At 41.4% G+C, this 16,058-nt stretch overlaps 1 protein-coding gene across 50 annotated transcripts in view; it reads left to right on the forward strand.

Moving 5' to 3' along the window:
* The window catches only part of TTN (titin), a 272,404-nt gene that overhangs the window by 73,937 nt on the left and 182,409 nt on the right, over window positions 1-16,058 (forward strand). For all 50 annotated transcript variants that reach the window (XM_070070523.2, XM_070070550.2, XM_070070524.2 and 47 more), the window contains 32 exons: window positions 60-341; window positions 436-714; window positions 833-1,111; window positions 1,214-1,492; window positions 1,618-1,905; window positions 2,031-2,309; window positions 2,458-2,739; window positions 2,840-3,118; window positions 3,238-3,516; window positions 3,629-3,907; window positions 4,006-4,293; window positions 4,512-4,790; window positions 5,013-5,294; window positions 6,251-6,529; window positions 6,656-6,937; window positions 7,682-7,960; window positions 8,065-8,352; window positions 8,508-8,786; window positions 8,878-9,156; window positions 9,257-9,535; window positions 9,657-9,944; window positions 10,065-10,352; window positions 10,893-11,174; window positions 11,482-11,760; window positions 11,879-12,160; window positions 12,307-12,585; window positions 12,680-12,967; window positions 13,153-13,431; window positions 13,523-13,801; window positions 13,904-14,182; window positions 14,321-14,608; window positions 14,737-15,024. In XM_070070523.2, coding sequence (XP_069926624.2) covers window positions 60-341; window positions 436-714; window positions 833-1,111; window positions 1,214-1,492; window positions 1,618-1,905; window positions 2,031-2,309; window positions 2,458-2,739; window positions 2,840-3,118; window positions 3,238-3,516; window positions 3,629-3,907; window positions 4,006-4,293; window positions 4,512-4,790; window positions 5,013-5,294; window positions 6,251-6,529; window positions 6,656-6,937; window positions 7,682-7,960; window positions 8,065-8,352; window positions 8,508-8,786; window positions 8,878-9,156; window positions 9,257-9,535; window positions 9,657-9,944; window positions 10,065-10,352; window positions 10,893-11,174; window positions 11,482-11,760; window positions 11,879-12,160; window positions 12,307-12,585; window positions 12,680-12,967; window positions 13,153-13,431; window positions 13,523-13,801; window positions 13,904-14,182; window positions 14,321-14,608; window positions 14,737-15,024 — 9,018 coding nt within the window. The remainder of the gene's footprint in view (window positions 1-59; window positions 342-435; window positions 715-832; window positions 1,112-1,213; window positions 1,493-1,617; window positions 1,906-2,030; window positions 2,310-2,457; window positions 2,740-2,839; window positions 3,119-3,237; window positions 3,517-3,628; window positions 3,908-4,005; window positions 4,294-4,511; window positions 4,791-5,012; window positions 5,295-6,250; window positions 6,530-6,655; window positions 6,938-7,681; window positions 7,961-8,064; window positions 8,353-8,507; window positions 8,787-8,877; window positions 9,157-9,256; window positions 9,536-9,656; window positions 9,945-10,064; window positions 10,353-10,892; window positions 11,175-11,481; window positions 11,761-11,878; window positions 12,161-12,306; window positions 12,586-12,679; window positions 12,968-13,152; window positions 13,432-13,522; window positions 13,802-13,903; window positions 14,183-14,320; window positions 14,609-14,736; window positions 15,025-16,058) is intronic.

A 16,058-nucleotide genomic window follows, 5' to 3' on the forward strand; every position in this document is an offset into this window, starting at 1 on the left:
TTGTTATATAAACTCTTTTTTCTTTCCCACATTTTTTAATCACTTCCTTCCTTCTACAGAACCTGCTACATTTGTTGAGAAGTTAGAACCATCCCAGCTCTTAAAGAAGGGAGATGCCACGCAGCTAGCCTGCAAAGTAACTGGTAGCCCTCCAATTAAAATAACATGGTTTGCAAATGACAGAGAACTTAAGGAGAGCAGCAAACACAAAATGTCATTTGTGGAGTCCACTGCCATTCTAAGACTCACAGATATTGCCATAGAAGACAGTGGGGAGTACATGTGTGAAGCTCAAAATGAGGCTGGCAGCGATCACTGCAGTAGCATTGTCATAGTCAAAGGTTTGTGCTCCTTTTGCCTTTAGGTTACCAAAGCCATTGGCCCATAGCACAGACCTCCCTTCAGTTAACTTAAGTTATTCCTTTTCTGCCATAGAGTCACCTTACTTTACCAAGGAATTTAAGCCCGTTGAAGTGTTGAAGGAGTATGATGTCATGTTGCTGGCCGAGGTGGCAGGCACACCGCCCTTTGAGATCACTTGGTTCAAAGACAATACAATCTTGCGGAGCGGTAGGAAGTACAAAACCTTCATTCAGGATCAGCTGGTTAGCCTGCAGATCCTCAAGTTTGTAGCTGTAGATGCTGGTGAATACCAGTGCCGAGTGACCAACGAGGTGGGCAGCAGCACCTGCAGTGCCAAGGTGACTTTAAGAGGTTAGTGTCCGATCAGATGATGGATGGGCTCTTCTGCAGAGTCAGCTCTTTTTTAGTAAAAGAAGCAGCGAGTTTTCCTATAGAGCTGGTACTGATTGAGAATTCATTCTTCTATTAGAACCTCCGTCCTTTGTAAAGAAGATTGAGGGCACCAGCTCCCTCCGAGGAGGCACAGCTGCCTTCCAGGCCACTCTGAAGGGCTCGTTGCCAATCACAGTGACTTGGTTAAAGGACAATGATGAAATCACTGAAGACGAACACATCAGAATGACCTTTGAGAACAACGTGACCAGTCTGTACCTCAGTGGCATAGAAGTCAAGCATGATGGGAAATATGTCTGCCAGGCCAAAAACGATGCAGGAATACAGAGGTGTTCTGCATTGCTCTCAGTAAAAGGTTGGTTGAGAAAGGTTTGCCTTGGGATTGAGGAGCAAATGCAGAGGTCAGCCTTTCAGCAGAGCGACTCACCACCCACATCTACCCCTCTGTTCTCTGCAGAACCTGCCACAATCACGGAGGAGGCTGTGTCTATAGATGTCACCCAAGGAGACCCAGCCACCTTGCAGGTTAAATTTTCAGGAACTAAGGAGATTATAGCCAAGTGGTATAAAGATGGCCAAGAGCTGACCTTGGGCCCAAAATACAAAATCAGTGTCACTGACACAGTGTCAGTCTTGAAGATTATTTCTACAGAAAAGAAAGACAGTGGCGAATATACCTTTGAGGTCCAAAATGACATTGGGAGAAGCAGCTGCAAAGCTAGGATTAATGTACTAGGTTGGTATTGCTTTTCCATAGACAGAACTGGGCATTTAGATCCTTTATCTCTCTTTCATTTTAAGGGAAAATATCAATCAGTAGATTAACCTACTTTTTTTTTTTTTTGCCTTTTTGTTGAATAGATCTTATCATACCTCCTTCATTCACCAAAAAGCTGAAGAAAATGGACAGCATTAAAGGGTCTTTCATTGACTTAGAATGTATAGTGGCTGGGTCACATCCCATAAGCATCCAGTGGTTCAAAGATGATCAAGAAATACCAGCAAGTGAAAAATACAAATTCTCTTTTCATGATAACACTGCCTTTTTGGAGATCAGTCATTTGGAAGGCACGGACAGTGGGACATACACTTGTTCTGCCACCAATAAGGCAGGGCACAACCAGTGCAGTGGTCATCTGACAGTCAAAGGTTGGCTGCTTTTATTTCTCTCTGTCAAGAAGTTGCTCCTCTTTCGTTTCTTCATTCTTACCTTCTCTGTTCAGTTCTAAAATAAATCTTCCTCTCTCCTTTTGCTTCTTTGTCTTTCATCCCAGAACCTCCCTACTTCCTGGAAAAGCCACAATCACAAGATGTGAATCCCAACACAAGAGTTCAGTTAAAGGCTCTTGTGGGTGGCACTGCACCCATGACAATAAAGTGGTTTAAGGACAACAAAGAGCTGCACTCGGGAGCAGCTCGCTCAGTGTGGAAAGATGACACCTCCACCATCCTGGAACTCTTTTCAGCCAAGGCTGCTGATGCTGGGACCTACATCTGCCAGCTAAGCAATGATGTTGGCATAGCAACCAGCAAAGCCACACTCTTTGTGAAAGGTCTGCTCCCTGCACCTCCTGGCTTTCTTACTTAGCTCAATTTTCTTGATGGGGGACAGGGAATGGGAAAGAGGCTTAGGAATGCACTTTGCTCATTGGCCTTTTTTTTTTAAATGTTGTACATCACACTCTCTGTTTCTGTCTTTAGAACCTCCTCAATTCATTAAGAAGCCCAGTCCGGTGTTAGTGCTGAGGAATGGACAGTCGACAACATTTGAATGCCAAGTTACAGGCACCCCTGAAATCAGAGTTTCTTGGTATCTGGATGGAAATGAAATAACAGACATTAGGAAACATGGCATTTCCTTCATCGATGGCTTAGCCACTTTCCAAATTTCTGGTGCCAGGGTAGAAAACAGCGGCACTTATGTCTGTGAGGCTCGCAATGATGCGGGCACAGCCAGCTGCAGCATTGAATTAAAAGTGAAAGGTTCGTTATCAGAATCTCTTTCCAGTCTGGCTGTGCTGCCTGACCGGCCTCAGGTCTCCCCTTGAGTAAGCTCCTCTCTGTCTTCCTTTTGAATCTTTAGAACCTCCCACCTTCATCAGGGAGCTGAAGCCTGTGGAAGCAGTGAAAGATAGTGATGTGCAGTTGGAGTGCGAAGTTACAGGAACACCTCCATTCGAAGTCACTTGGCTGAAAAATAACAAGGAAATTCGCAGTGGCAAAAAATACACGCTGACCGACAGGGTGTCAGTGTTTAACCTCCACATAACCAAGTGTGACCCTTCAGACACTGGTGAATATCAGTGCATTATAGCCAATGAAGGCGGCAGCTGCTCTTGCAGTGCGAGAGTCGCCCTGAAAGGTCAGTTATACACTCCAGAAGAGGGCTATTGAGTAAAAATTCTAGAATGTTCTTTCACCTTATGGTTATGGATAGGAGTTGAAATATACCTCTTCTCACGCTCTCTCATTTACTCACAGAACCACCTTCCTTCACTAAGAAGATAGACAATGTCACGACCGTTCTGAAAAGTTCTGCCACCTTTCAGGGTACTGTGGCAGGCTCTCCCCCCATTTCAATAACATGGTTCAAGGACGATCAGATTCTTGATGAAGATGATAATGTCCATATTTCATTTGTGAACAATGTGGCCACACTTCAGATCAGAAGTGTGGATAATGGACACAGTGGGAGATATACCTGTCAAGCCAAGAATGAGTCAGGAATTGAGAGGTGTTACGCCTTCCTTCTAGTACAAGGTCTGTAAGCCATTCTCTTCCAAAATGAGTCTATGGAGACGATTTGACAAGCACACCTTATTTCTAGTGGAGTGATTGATGTAACTCGTCCACACTTTTCTTCTCACTACAGAACCCGCTCAAATTATAGAGAAGGCTAAATCAGTTGATGTTACTGAGAAAGACCCAGTGACCTTGGAATGTGTGGTGGCTGGCACACCAGAACTCAAAGTGAAATGGCTTAAAGACGGGAAACAAATTGTACCCAGTAGATATTTCTCAATGAGTTTTGAAAATAATGTGGCCAGTTTTAGGATTCAATCAGTAATGAAGCAAGACAGTGGTCAATATACTTTCAAGGTGGAAAATGACTTTGGAAGCAGTAGCTGTGACGCCTACCTCAGAGTGCTAGGTGTGTATATGTGCCCGAGTTTCTCTTATTTATAATACATCTTTGTAAACCAATAGTGACAGATTGATGGATGTTATTTTGCTGTTTGCATTGGACAGATGAAAATATTCCTCCATCGTTCACTAAAAAGCTAACCAAAATGGATAAAGTTCTGGGCTCTTCTATTCACATGGAATGCAAGGTTTCTGGCTCACTTCCTATTAGTGCCCACTGGTTTAAGGATGGCAAAGAAATATCTACAAGTGCAAAATACAGACTTGTATGTCACGAGAATACTGTGTCTCTGGAAGTTAATAACCTGGAATTAGAAGATACTGCAAATTATACATGCAAGGTGTCGAACGTAGCAGGAGATGACGCGTGCAGTGGCATCTTAACTGTGAAAGGTTAGGATTTCTTTACACCTTCATCTTTGCGACTGCCTTAAAAATGAATTGCTCTTACCCTTATATCTTTTCAAGCTAAAATCTTAATAATTCTGTTTCTTTAGATATATATTTATTGAGTTTAAGAAATACTCAGCCAATACATCTTTTCAGGAGTGTTTTCAAAGTAATTCAACTACAGAAAGTCAATTAAATATATCTCTCTTAAAAATCTATAGAACCACCAAGCTTCCTAGTGAAGCCTGAGCGACAACAAGCCGTCCCTGATTCTACGGTAGAATTTAAGGCAGTACTGAAAGGAACACCACCATTTAAAATAAAGTGGTTTAAGGATGATGTGGAACTTGCTTCTGGACCCAGATGTTTCATTGGCTTGGAGGGATCAACTAGCTTCCTAAATCTCTACTCAGTGGATGCTTCCAAGACTGGACAATACACTTGCCATGTTACCAATGATGTTGGTAGCGACTCTTGTACTACAATGTTACTTGTGACAGGTGTGCAAGTTTGGTTGTTTTATGTTTCTGTCTGACCTGTGGCTCTAGTTGTCTCTGTAGTCTGTTACAATGGGTCTTGCCAATCAAGAGCACATGTTCTTTCTAACACAGTAGATTATACTTGCCGGACTTTGCTCATGTTTTTCTCTTTTCTACATACTATCTAATTTAACTTTTTTTCTTTTCTGTTCCCTCACCATCTCCTCTTTCCTGACACTATAGAACCTCCAAAGTTTGTAAAGAAATTAGAAGCTTCCAAAATAGTGAAAGCAGGTGATTCTGCACGACTTGAATGCAAGATAACTGGATCCCCAGAAATCAGAGTTACATGGTACAGAAATGAACATGAACTTCCAGCCAGTGACAAATACAGAATGACCTTCATTGACTCAGTGGCGGTCATACAGATGAACAATCTCGGGACTGAGGACAGTGGAGATTTCATTTGTGAGGCTCAGAATCCTGCTGGCAGCACTAGCTGCAGTACCAAGGTTATAGTAAAAGGTAGAAATCTCATTTTTATGTTCCTCGCTAATTGAGACTCTGTGGAATGGAGACTTATTCTCTGCTGGGAATCAGAACTCTTCATTATCTTGTTGTCATTTTCATTACCATATGAGATCACAAAATATTTTCCCATTCTACTAATATTTTCCATTGCAAGCATTATTTCTTAAGCAGTGTTTTTATGTAGCTAGTCATTCTAGGATTCCATAATTCTGATCACCTCACTAGATTGTCCAAATATCAGATTTGATGGTTCAAAATAAGCACAAAAAATGAAGTAGGCAACTTTAATCTTTCCCCTTCAATCAGCTAAAAATGTGCTATCATTCCCAATCCATACCATTACTAATAGAGAATGTTTATTTCACATTCATACATATTTTTTTCTCTATCTCAAGAACCAGTTCCCATAATTTAACAATTATATGACCATAAACTGGTACGAAAAATACCAGTATTGTCATTATTTTTTGTTAAACAGCCCAACTTGGTAATGTGGTAAGGCAATTATTGCAATAACCATTTGCTGAAATGGAGGATTTAGATCACAGCTGTTGTGATGACTTCCAAGTGCCTCAGTCATGTAGCATTTACAAAAAGATTCAAACTTTAAGTCACAATTCCATACCTTATGCAAATCATATTTATTGCTATAACTTGTTCACTCTTTGTGTCAATCTTTGTAGTTAAAAAAAAAAAAGGTAGAATAGACAGAATGCTGAACTGCCCAGTCATAACATCAAGGATCTATTTGGGTTCTTTACCCATCAAGTTCATTATCTTGTCAGTGTTGATGACCTCTCTGAAGCTGTTCTTCCTCAGTAGTTGTACTGCTGGACACAACTTACCCATTCTAGTGTTTTAAACCTAGCTTCCAATTTTTAAGCAAACAAGAATCTTTCATTGTATGAAATCAAATAGCTCACTTCATAAGAAATTCTTATTTTTTACAGAACCACCCGTTTTTAGCAGCTTCCCTCCTGTAGTAGAAACTCTTAAAAACAGTGAAGTTATTCTTGAATGTGAACTTTCGGGAACACCACCTTTTGAGGTGGTATGGTACAAAGACAAGCGGCAACTCCGAAGCAGCAAGAAGTACAAGATTGCATCCAAAAACTTCAATGCAAGTATTCACATTCTCAACGTTGACTCTTCAGACATTGGTGAATACCACTGCAAAGCACAAAATGAAGTGGGAAGCGATACTTGCATTTGCAGTATAATATTAAAAGGTAAGTCTATTTCCTGACCATGGCAGAAATACCAGGAATGTGCAAAAACATTGATTTTTTTTCTTTTCGCTCTTCCATTATCTGGACAATATTTTCAACCATCTCCATCCATCTTTTTCTGTTCAGAACCACCAAGATTTGTTTCCAAACTGACCAGCCTCACTGTTGTAGCCGGCGAGCCTGCTGAGTTGCAAGCATCCATAGAAGGCGCCCAGCCTATTTCTGTCCAGTGGCTTAAAGAGAAAGAAGAAGTAGTTAGAGAAAGTGAAAACATCAGAATTACATTTGTGGAAAATGTTGCAACTCTGCAATTTGCAAAAGCAGAGCCAGCTAATGCTGGAAAGTACATCTGCCAAGTCAAGAATGATGGTGGAATGAGGGAGAACATGGCCACGCTGACTGTCCTAGGTTGGTACTATGGTGCCCTGATAGAAATGGCAAGCTGCTGGAATGAGTTTCTGGCCAACTCTCTTTTTCAGAACTTCTTCCAGAACTATGTTGATCTTCAGCTATTTGGGAGGCTAAGGGGATATACCTAATCTTTTTCAAATACTCTTTTCTGTTTCTGTGAACCTAACCAAAAAAAAAAAAAAAATCCATCTGTTAAATTGTTTATTCCTTTTATGGAAGAATTCACAGAAATAATCTCAGCTACCTTATGTTTAAGCACTACACAATTGGGAATACAGTATGTGTTCCAAGGATATTTTGTTTCCAAAGTGCTTAGTTGTTAAAGCTGACAAGAACTCCAAAGATCAACAGCTTGCACTCTCATCTTTGGATAACTTAAGTTTCAATTTAGCAATTATTGCAACACCTTTCACAAATTGTCTTTAGCACCTAAATTGTCTTTAATAGAGCAAAAACACCAAGTAATTCATTTAAAAATGTAGCCTTTATTCTACAGAGGGTTAAGTGCCAATCAATACACATTGCCTAATTGCACTGTCTAAATTGCTTTGGAGCCAAATAGTGCACAAACGTGTTTCTTGATAAAAACTGCCATCATTTGATGACTACACATACTTATGAAATGATGTTTTAATGTTGAGAGAGCCCTAAGATAGCCATGTTAGCAGGGGAATTTGATAGCAGAGATGTAGTAAATGTCCTAGACTTTGACAAACAGGTGCGGTCTCATGTTTCTTTCAGAGCCCGCAGTCATTGTCGAGAAGGCAGGACCGATGACAGTGACAGTAGGAGAAACGTGCACTCTGGAGTGTAAGGTGGCTGGCACTCCTGAACTCTCAGTTGAATGGTACAAGGATGGGAAGTTATTGACCAGCAGCCAAAAACACAAATTTAGCTTCTACAACAAAATCTCTTCCTTAAAGATTCTCTCCGTTGAAAGACAAGATGCAGGCACATACACTTTCCAGGTTCAAAATAATGTTGGAAAAAGCAGCTGCACAGCTGTGGTTGATGTCTCAGGTTAGTTCTGATCTTTTCCCCCTGGTTGCTTCTGCAAATTTCCTTCTTTCAAGTCTTTTCTGTTCTTTGAAATCCTGATGAGTCTCTTGCCTTTCCTCACACAGACCGAATGGTTCCTCCCTCTTTCACACGGAGACTAAGAGATATTGGTGGGGTGCTGGGTACCTCTTGTATCTTGGAGTGCAAAGTAGCTGGATCATCACCTATCTCTGTTGCCTGGTTTCATGAGAAAACTAAGATTGTCAGTGGAGCAAAGTACCAAACCACCTTTTCAGACAACGTCTGCACCTTGCAGTTGAATTCTCTGGACTCCTCAGATATGGGCAATTACACTTGTGTGGCTGCTAATGTCGCTGGGTCTGATGAGTGTCGGGCAGTGTTGACTGTACAAGGTCAGTGTTAGTCAACTCTAAAGAAGTTTTTACAAATTCCTTTTTGGATGCACATCTAAGTTGATATACTCTCAAAAGTGCTCTTATTTTTATTAAAAAATGTATGTGCATTTGAAGCTCACAGGACCTTTTAATTGTCTTCTATGTCTATGTAGAGCCACCCTCTTTTGTGAAGGAACCTGAACCTTTGGAAGTTCTACCAGGCAAAAATGTAACCTTCACAAGTGTCATTAGAGGCAGCCCTCCATTCAAGGTTGGCTGGTTCCGAGGTGCCAGAGAACTGGTGAAAGGAGACAGGTGCAACATCTATTTTGAAGACACTGTGGCAGAACTGGAACTATTCAATATTGACATATCTCAGAGTGGGGAATACACCTGTGTAGTTTCAAATGATGCTGGTCAAGCATCCTGTACCACTCGTCTCTTTGTAAAAGGTTTGTGCAAGTGCCTTGCTCTATTTCCTGTATGCTGACAAACTCTTTGTGCTTTGCTTGTGTTTAACTGCTGTGCCTTGTCACTTACTAGAACCAGCTGCATTTGTGAAGAAATTAAGTGACCAATCTGTAGAACCAGGAAAGTCCGTAATTCTGGAGAGCACCTACACGGGAACACTTCCAATTTCAGTCACCTGGAAAAAGAATGGTGCTAACATAACTCCATCTGAGAGATGCAACATAGTCACAACAGAAAAAACTTGCATCCTAGAAATTCTCAACAGCACAAAAGGAGATGCTGGACAGTATTCTTGTGAGATTCAAAATGAGGCAGGAAGGGATGTTTGTGAAGCTCTGGTGTCTACATTAGGTTTGTCGTCTTTTTCTCTCTTAAATTTCATTTGCCTAGAGCATAGCATGGTTGGTTTGGTTTTAACTCCAGTTGCTAATTATGAGATTTTCTTTTTTAGAACCTCCTTACTTTGTGACGGAGCTGGAACCTCTGGAGGCATCAGTGGGAGATTCCGTTTCTTTACAATGCCAAGTTGCTGGAACACCAGAAATTACAGTGTCTTGGTACAAAGGAGACACCAAATTACGATCAACTCCTGAATACAGGACCTACTTCACAAACAATGTGGCCACACTTGTTTTTAATAAAGTTAATATCAATGACAGTGGAGAGTATACATGTATCGCAGAAAATAGTATAGGAACTGCTTCTTCTAAGACTGTCTTCAGAATTCAAGGTGATGATATTATTTTAGAAACTAAGAAATCTCTTTTTTTCTTTGTCTTAACTCTGTCATCTTTATGGGGACATTTTGACTTCATCTACTAATACTTCAAGTTTTGCTTATCTTTCTACAGAGCGCCAACTCCCACCTTCCTTTGCACGACAATTAAAGGACATTGAACAAACTGTTGGCTTACCAGTTACACTCACTTGTCGATTAAATGGCTCTGCACCTATCCAAGTGTGCTGGTATAGAGATGGGGTGCTTTTAAGAGATGATGAAAATCTACAGACATCCTTTGTAGATAATGTGGCAACTTTAAAAATTTTGCAAACTGACTTGAGCCACTCTGGCCAGTACTCTTGCTCAGCTTCCAATCCACTTGGAACAGCATCTTCTAGTGCGAGGCTGACAGCGAGAGGTTTGTTCCCATATCATTCCTTCTCTTTCCAAGTCATGACTTTTTGTTTCATTGTCAAAGCAGATAAGGTTAGTGAACAAAGCAAAAATATATACAATGCCTTTTCTTCTCATCTTCCAGAACCTAAGAAATCTCCCTTTTTTGATATCAAGCCTGTATCTATTGACGTTATTGCTGGAGAAAGTGCCGATTTTGAGTGTCATGTTACGGGTGCTCAACCAATGCGAATCACTTGGTCCAAAGATAACAAGGAGATCCGTCCTGGAGGAAACTATACAATCACATGTGTGGGAAACACTCCCCATCTGAGAATTCTTAAAGTAGGCAAAGGAGACTCTGGTCAATACACTTGTCAAGCAACCAACGATGTTGGCAAAGATATGTGCTCAGCTCAACTGAGTGTGAAAGGTATCATCATGTGGAGTTGATCAATATTTAATTTTTACCACGTTTGTGTAATTGTTTTCTAAAAGTCTCTTTTGGTTTTATCTCTTTTGAGATAAACTAACTGGATCATGATAAAAGATGTATGTTAAGCGACTTTAATCAAAGTCCTGTTTTCTCTTTTTGTTCTTGAAGTCAGTGTATCTCTGAATATCAAAGAATATTAGTTAACTGAAACTTGTCAAGTGTTGTTTCAACTCCATAACCCCTTTTTCATTCTTTCCTGTTGTTTGATGTGTATTATCGTTACTAAGTCTTGATCAAATATATCTATAATACATTAACTTACCTGTTTTAGCTTATATATTTGAATGACAAAAATATATTGACAAATTTTCTATTAAGATATTGACATAGAAGACAAGTTATCTTACCACCAAGTTCCCAGGAAGGATATTCTTACTAACAAACCAGTTTAAAATGATCTTATGGGATCCTTGACTACAAAGATAAGGTATTTTAGCACACAAATATCCCTTACTGACCTTTTCTTTGGTTTACTAGAACCTCCGAAGTTTGTTAAGAAATTAGAAGCTTCAACAATTGCAAAGCAGGGAGAATCAATTCAACTGGAATGTAAAATAAGTGGTTCTCCAGAAATCAAAGTGTTGTGGTTCCGGAATGACAGTGAACTTCATGAAAGTTGGAAATACAACATGACATTTATTAATTCTGTGGCACTGCTTACTATCAATGAAGCCAGCGCCGAGGACAGTGGGGACTACATCTGTGAAGCTCACAATGGTGTTGGCGATGCCACATGCAGCACAGCCCTGACAGTTAAAGGTTAGACATTAAGCTGCTTTCTTTCTTCATTCTCCTCTGATTTGGATGACTTCTCAGCAATGGCATGAACTCCACCATGAAAGGGCTGGTTAAAGTTATTGGCTTGCAATTCTTAGACTAGTTTCATGAATTGTCATTTCTTGTGTGAGCATGTGCTATCATATGGTCACACCAGTCATTCTTCATGACACTAGATTCATAGGAAATTGTCCTACATTACAGAATCTAGAAAGCTAGGCCCTAGGAAATATTTTTTTCTTTTCAATAAGCAGATATTCTCATTGTTTATCCTATTTTTTTCTGGTAGCACCACCTGTTTTCACCCAGAAGCCTTCACCAGTGGGAGCCCTTAAAGGCTCCGATGTGATCCTCCAATGTGAAATTTCTGGAACTCCCCCATTTGAAGTCATATGGGTTAAAGACCGAAAGCAAGTTCGAAGCAGCAAGAAATTTAAAATCACCTCAAAAAATTTTGATACAAGTCTTCATATCCTCAATCTTGAAGCCTCTGATGTAGGAGAATATCACTGCAAAGCTACCAACGAGGTGGGAAGCGACACGTGTGCTTGTACTGTCAAGTTCAAAGGTTTGTACCCACAGAACAAAATACACACCTCTTCCTTTCACTGTTTCTTGCTTGACTGATAATTTCTGTGGCTTTGATTCTCAGATTTGTTTTTCTAACCATGGACTTCTCTCATTAGAACCTCCACGATTCGTGAAAAAGCTAAGTGACACTTCAACGCTTATTGGGGAAGCCGTTGAGTTACGGGCTGTAGTGGAAGGCTTCCAGCCAATCTCTGTTGTCTGGCTGAAAGATAAAGGTGAAGTCATCAGAGAGAGTGAAAACACTCGGATTTCATTCACTGACAATGTTGCCACGCTCCACCTGGGGAGCCCAGAAGCTTCTAATTCTGGGAAATATGTGTGCCAAATCAAAAACGATGCTGGGATGAGAGAGTGCTCGGCAGTCTTGACTGTTCTAGGTTAGTAGCAAAGCAGAGCCTGAGAAAATTTCAAGTTAATTGAGCCATTTCAATTTCCTGTAAATATTATTCTTTTCCAGCAATACACTCTTTACACTGTTTAAAAAGATGACTTTGTTTTCAATGCAATGCATTTCCTCTTTCAGAACCAGCCAGAATCATAGAGAAGCCAGAACCCATGACTGTCACCACTGGAAATCCTTTTGTATTAGAGTGTGTAGTGGCTGGAACTCCAGAACTTTCAGTCAAGTGGTTCAAAGATGGAAAGGAATTATCCGCAGACAGCAAGCATCACATTACATTTGTCAAACAAGTGGCCTCTCTCAAAATCCCCTCTGCAGAAATGAGTGACAAGGGGTTATACAGCTTTGAAGTGAAAAATAGTGTTGGCAAAAGTAACTGCACTGTATCGGTCCATGTTTCTGGTGAGTAAAATGAGGTGGTTGTAAATACACCAATTTTTCAGTGGGGGAAAAGGTGAAGCTTCTCATTCAATGGAAAACTGCCCTTTCCACGTAGATCGAGTCGTGCCTCCTGCCTTCATCCGCAAGCTGAAAGACATGAACTCCATCCTGGGGGCATCAGTGGTTTTGGAGTGCCACGTCTCTGGCTCGGCTCCCATTTCCGTTGGCTGGTTTCAGGATGGAAACGAGGTCGTTAGTGGACCGAAATGTCAGTCCAGCTTCTCAGAAAACATCTGTACTTTGCATCTGAGCTTACTGGAGCCCTCCGACACAGGCACATACACGTGTGTGGCTGCCAATGTAGCTGGTTCTGCGGAATGCTCAGCGGTTCTGAATGTCCAAGGTCAGTGCTCAAGGACAGAGCTGGTGCTGCTACAGGCCCCTCCTCTTGACGTAATGCCTGCCCTGCCTGCAATGTCTTTGTTTTGTCTTTATCTGTAGTCTTACCTCACTTCCTTTTAAGTAGCAAAAGCACGTCTCATTCACACGGCTTTGTTTCTCTTGATCTCCTCTCTCTGGGCTATCCAGAGCCACCATCTTTTGAGCAAGTCCCTGACTCCGTGGAAGTGCTGCCAGGAGTGAGCCTGACCTTCACCTGTGTCATCAGAGGCACTCCTCCCTTCAAGGTGAAGTGGTTTAGAGGCAGCAGGGAACTGGTGTCAGGCGAGTCATGTGCCATCTCCGTTGAAGACTTCGTCACCGAACTGGAGTTGTTTGAGGTGGAGCCATTGCACAGTGGAGACTATTCTTGCCTTGTCACCAATGATGCAGGCAGTGCTTCTTGTACCACACATCTTTTTGTCAAAGGTTTGCTCTTTTCTCCAATCTGCGCATCTTTTTGAAATCTCTCTGTCTTTGTGCAAGGATGTGAATTGTACTCTCATGTTTCCCTCCCTAGAACCAGCCACCTTTGTGAAAAGATTGGCTGACTTCAGTGTGGAAACGGGTAGCCCCATAGTTCTCGAGGCCACGTACACTGGCACGCCTCCCATCTCAGTGAGCTGGATGAAGAATGAGTATGCCCTTGAACAGTCTCCAAATTGCAGTATTACCACGACAGAAAAATCTACGATCCTGGAGATTCTTGACAGTACCATAGAGGATTATGCACAATACAGTTGCCTTATTGAAAATGAGGCTGGCCAGGATATCTGTGACGCTCTGGTGTCTGTCTTAGGTGTGTTGACAGTTACCTCTTTGTATTGTTCCCTTTTCTGTCTTTTTAAAGCATCCTCTTTGAGCCAGCGTGATTGATTGACTATCATCCTTTGTATCTTAGAACCACCTTATTTTATTGAACCCCTGGAACACGTGGAAGCAGCCATTGGGGAACCCATAACTTTACAGTGTAAAGTAGATGGAACTCCAGAAATTAGAATTGCCTGGTATAAAGAACACACAAAGCTCCGATCGGCTCCTGCATACAAAATGCAATTCAAAAATAACGTCGCCTCCTTAGTAATCAACAAAGTGGACCACAGTGATGTGGGAGAGTACACGTGCAAGGCAGAAAACAGTGTGGGGGCAGTCGCTTCTTCAGCTGTGCTGGTCATCAAAGGTGATGATGGTTTTGTTTAACAATGACTGCTGTGTGCTGACAGATTCACTTTCTCAAACATCCACATTTTCATGGGTTGAAATTTAGAGGGGATGTTGTCCATCTTGTAACTGAGGATTCTCTATAACTTCTCTACAGAGCGCAAGCTTCCACCTTCCTTTGCAAGAAAGCTGAAAGATGTTCATGAAACTCTTGGCTTCCCAGTTGCATTTGAATGTCGCATCAATGGCTCAGAACCTCTTCAAGTGTCTTGGTACAAGGATGGGGAACTTCTGAAAGATGATGCTAATTTGCAAACATCTTTTATTCATAACGTGGCAACTCTTCAGATTTTGCAAACTGACCAAAGCCACGTTGGTCAGTACAATTGCTCAGCTTCTAATCCTCTTGGGACCGCTTCATCCAGTGCCAAGCTCACTCTCTCAGGTGAGTGCCTCCTCACACTGCCCTCTTCACTATAAAGCAGCTTCACTACTTGGTGCCACCAAAGGACTGGTGCCATTGTCTGGGAGCCTGGAAACTGAAATCACAGTGTTGGTCTTCATTCTTTTCAGAGCATGAAGTACCTCCTTTCTTTGATCTAAAGCCTGTATCAGTAGATCTTGCTCTTGGAGAAAGTGGCACGTTTAAATGTCATGTCACTGGAACGGCACCAATCAAAATCACCTGGGCCAAAGATAACCGAGAGATTCGCCCTGGGGGCAACTACAAGATGACTTTGGTGGAAAATACTGCCACCCTGACAGTTCTCAAAGTAACCAAAGGAGATGCTGGGCAGTACACCTGTTACGCCAGCAACGTCGCTGGAAAAGACTCTTGTTCTGCTCAGCTGGGTGTCCAAGGTACTTGTTCGAGTGAAGTTGCAAGATCTCTTACACTTTGAATGTCTTAAACTATAAGAGGGCAGGCATGCTTGAAAACTGGGTTGAGGATCATGGTTCGGGGATGAGAAATTATTGAATGCATTGAGGGCCTTCCAAATGGTTAGGTTTTTGTAAATCGATTTTAAAATACATAAAACTAGGAAAACATGGGTCAAAAACTGAAAACAGAGACTAAGGAGAGTGTGAATAACAATGTCCCACAGACTTTCAAGACAATGCCAGTTTCAGAGAAGTTCTAGGACAAAGTCGAGTCATCTCAAATGACTTATTTTTCCACAGTATTTAGCAAAAGAATGGGTTTTATTCCTCTAAAGCACAGTGGAGGCTCAAACTATTCGCACCTTCTAGAAGAACCCAGATTAGTTATAAGGTCAGCTTCTTTTCTTCCCCTAGCCTCATCCAAATACTAGTGAAAGTCATGGGGTAGGGAGTAACTGCATCAGCATATGATATAATGATAGGCAAGCATGTCTTTCTCCCACATGATTGCAGCTGCTATGGCCAGAAGTGAAATATTTAACTCACTGGTCGACTAGTCTAACCCGTTTTAACATTTTTACGGTAGTGGTTTATAAATGTCTTAAATTAAAAGAAAATTAGATTTAGTAGGGCATTTGCTCCCCAACATAGAGCTTGCAATTTTTATCTCCCTAAGCCTGATTATGTTGCTTCAGTTAATTAAGAGAGCAGAACTTTACTTCAAAGGGAAAGTATGATGGTTGGGAAAGTATCTATGTAAGGGCTATAAGAGAAATGCATACTTTAAGAAGATTAAGATATCTGACCCATTTTGCTATTCCAGCTCTTTAGGGTACATAACTGATACCTTTGCAGGCTTCAGAAATTATCACTGTCTCATACACATACAGTATCAAACTTTCTCATTCTGGTGAACCTTAGAGGGCTTCCACCAACAGACACATGCTATTGCCTCTGCCCTTGGCACTGTAGAAGTGGTTCTTCTGCTGCAATGCACAGTAGAGAGCAATGCC

Source organism: Oryctolagus cuniculus, chromosome 3, assembly GCF_051225735.1.
Source record: "Oryctolagus cuniculus isolate XC-2025 breed Fujian yellow rabbit chromosome 3, ASM5122573v1, whole genome shotgun sequence".
Lineage (NCBI taxonomy): Eukaryota > Metazoa > Chordata > Mammalia > Lagomorpha > Leporidae > Oryctolagus > Oryctolagus cuniculus.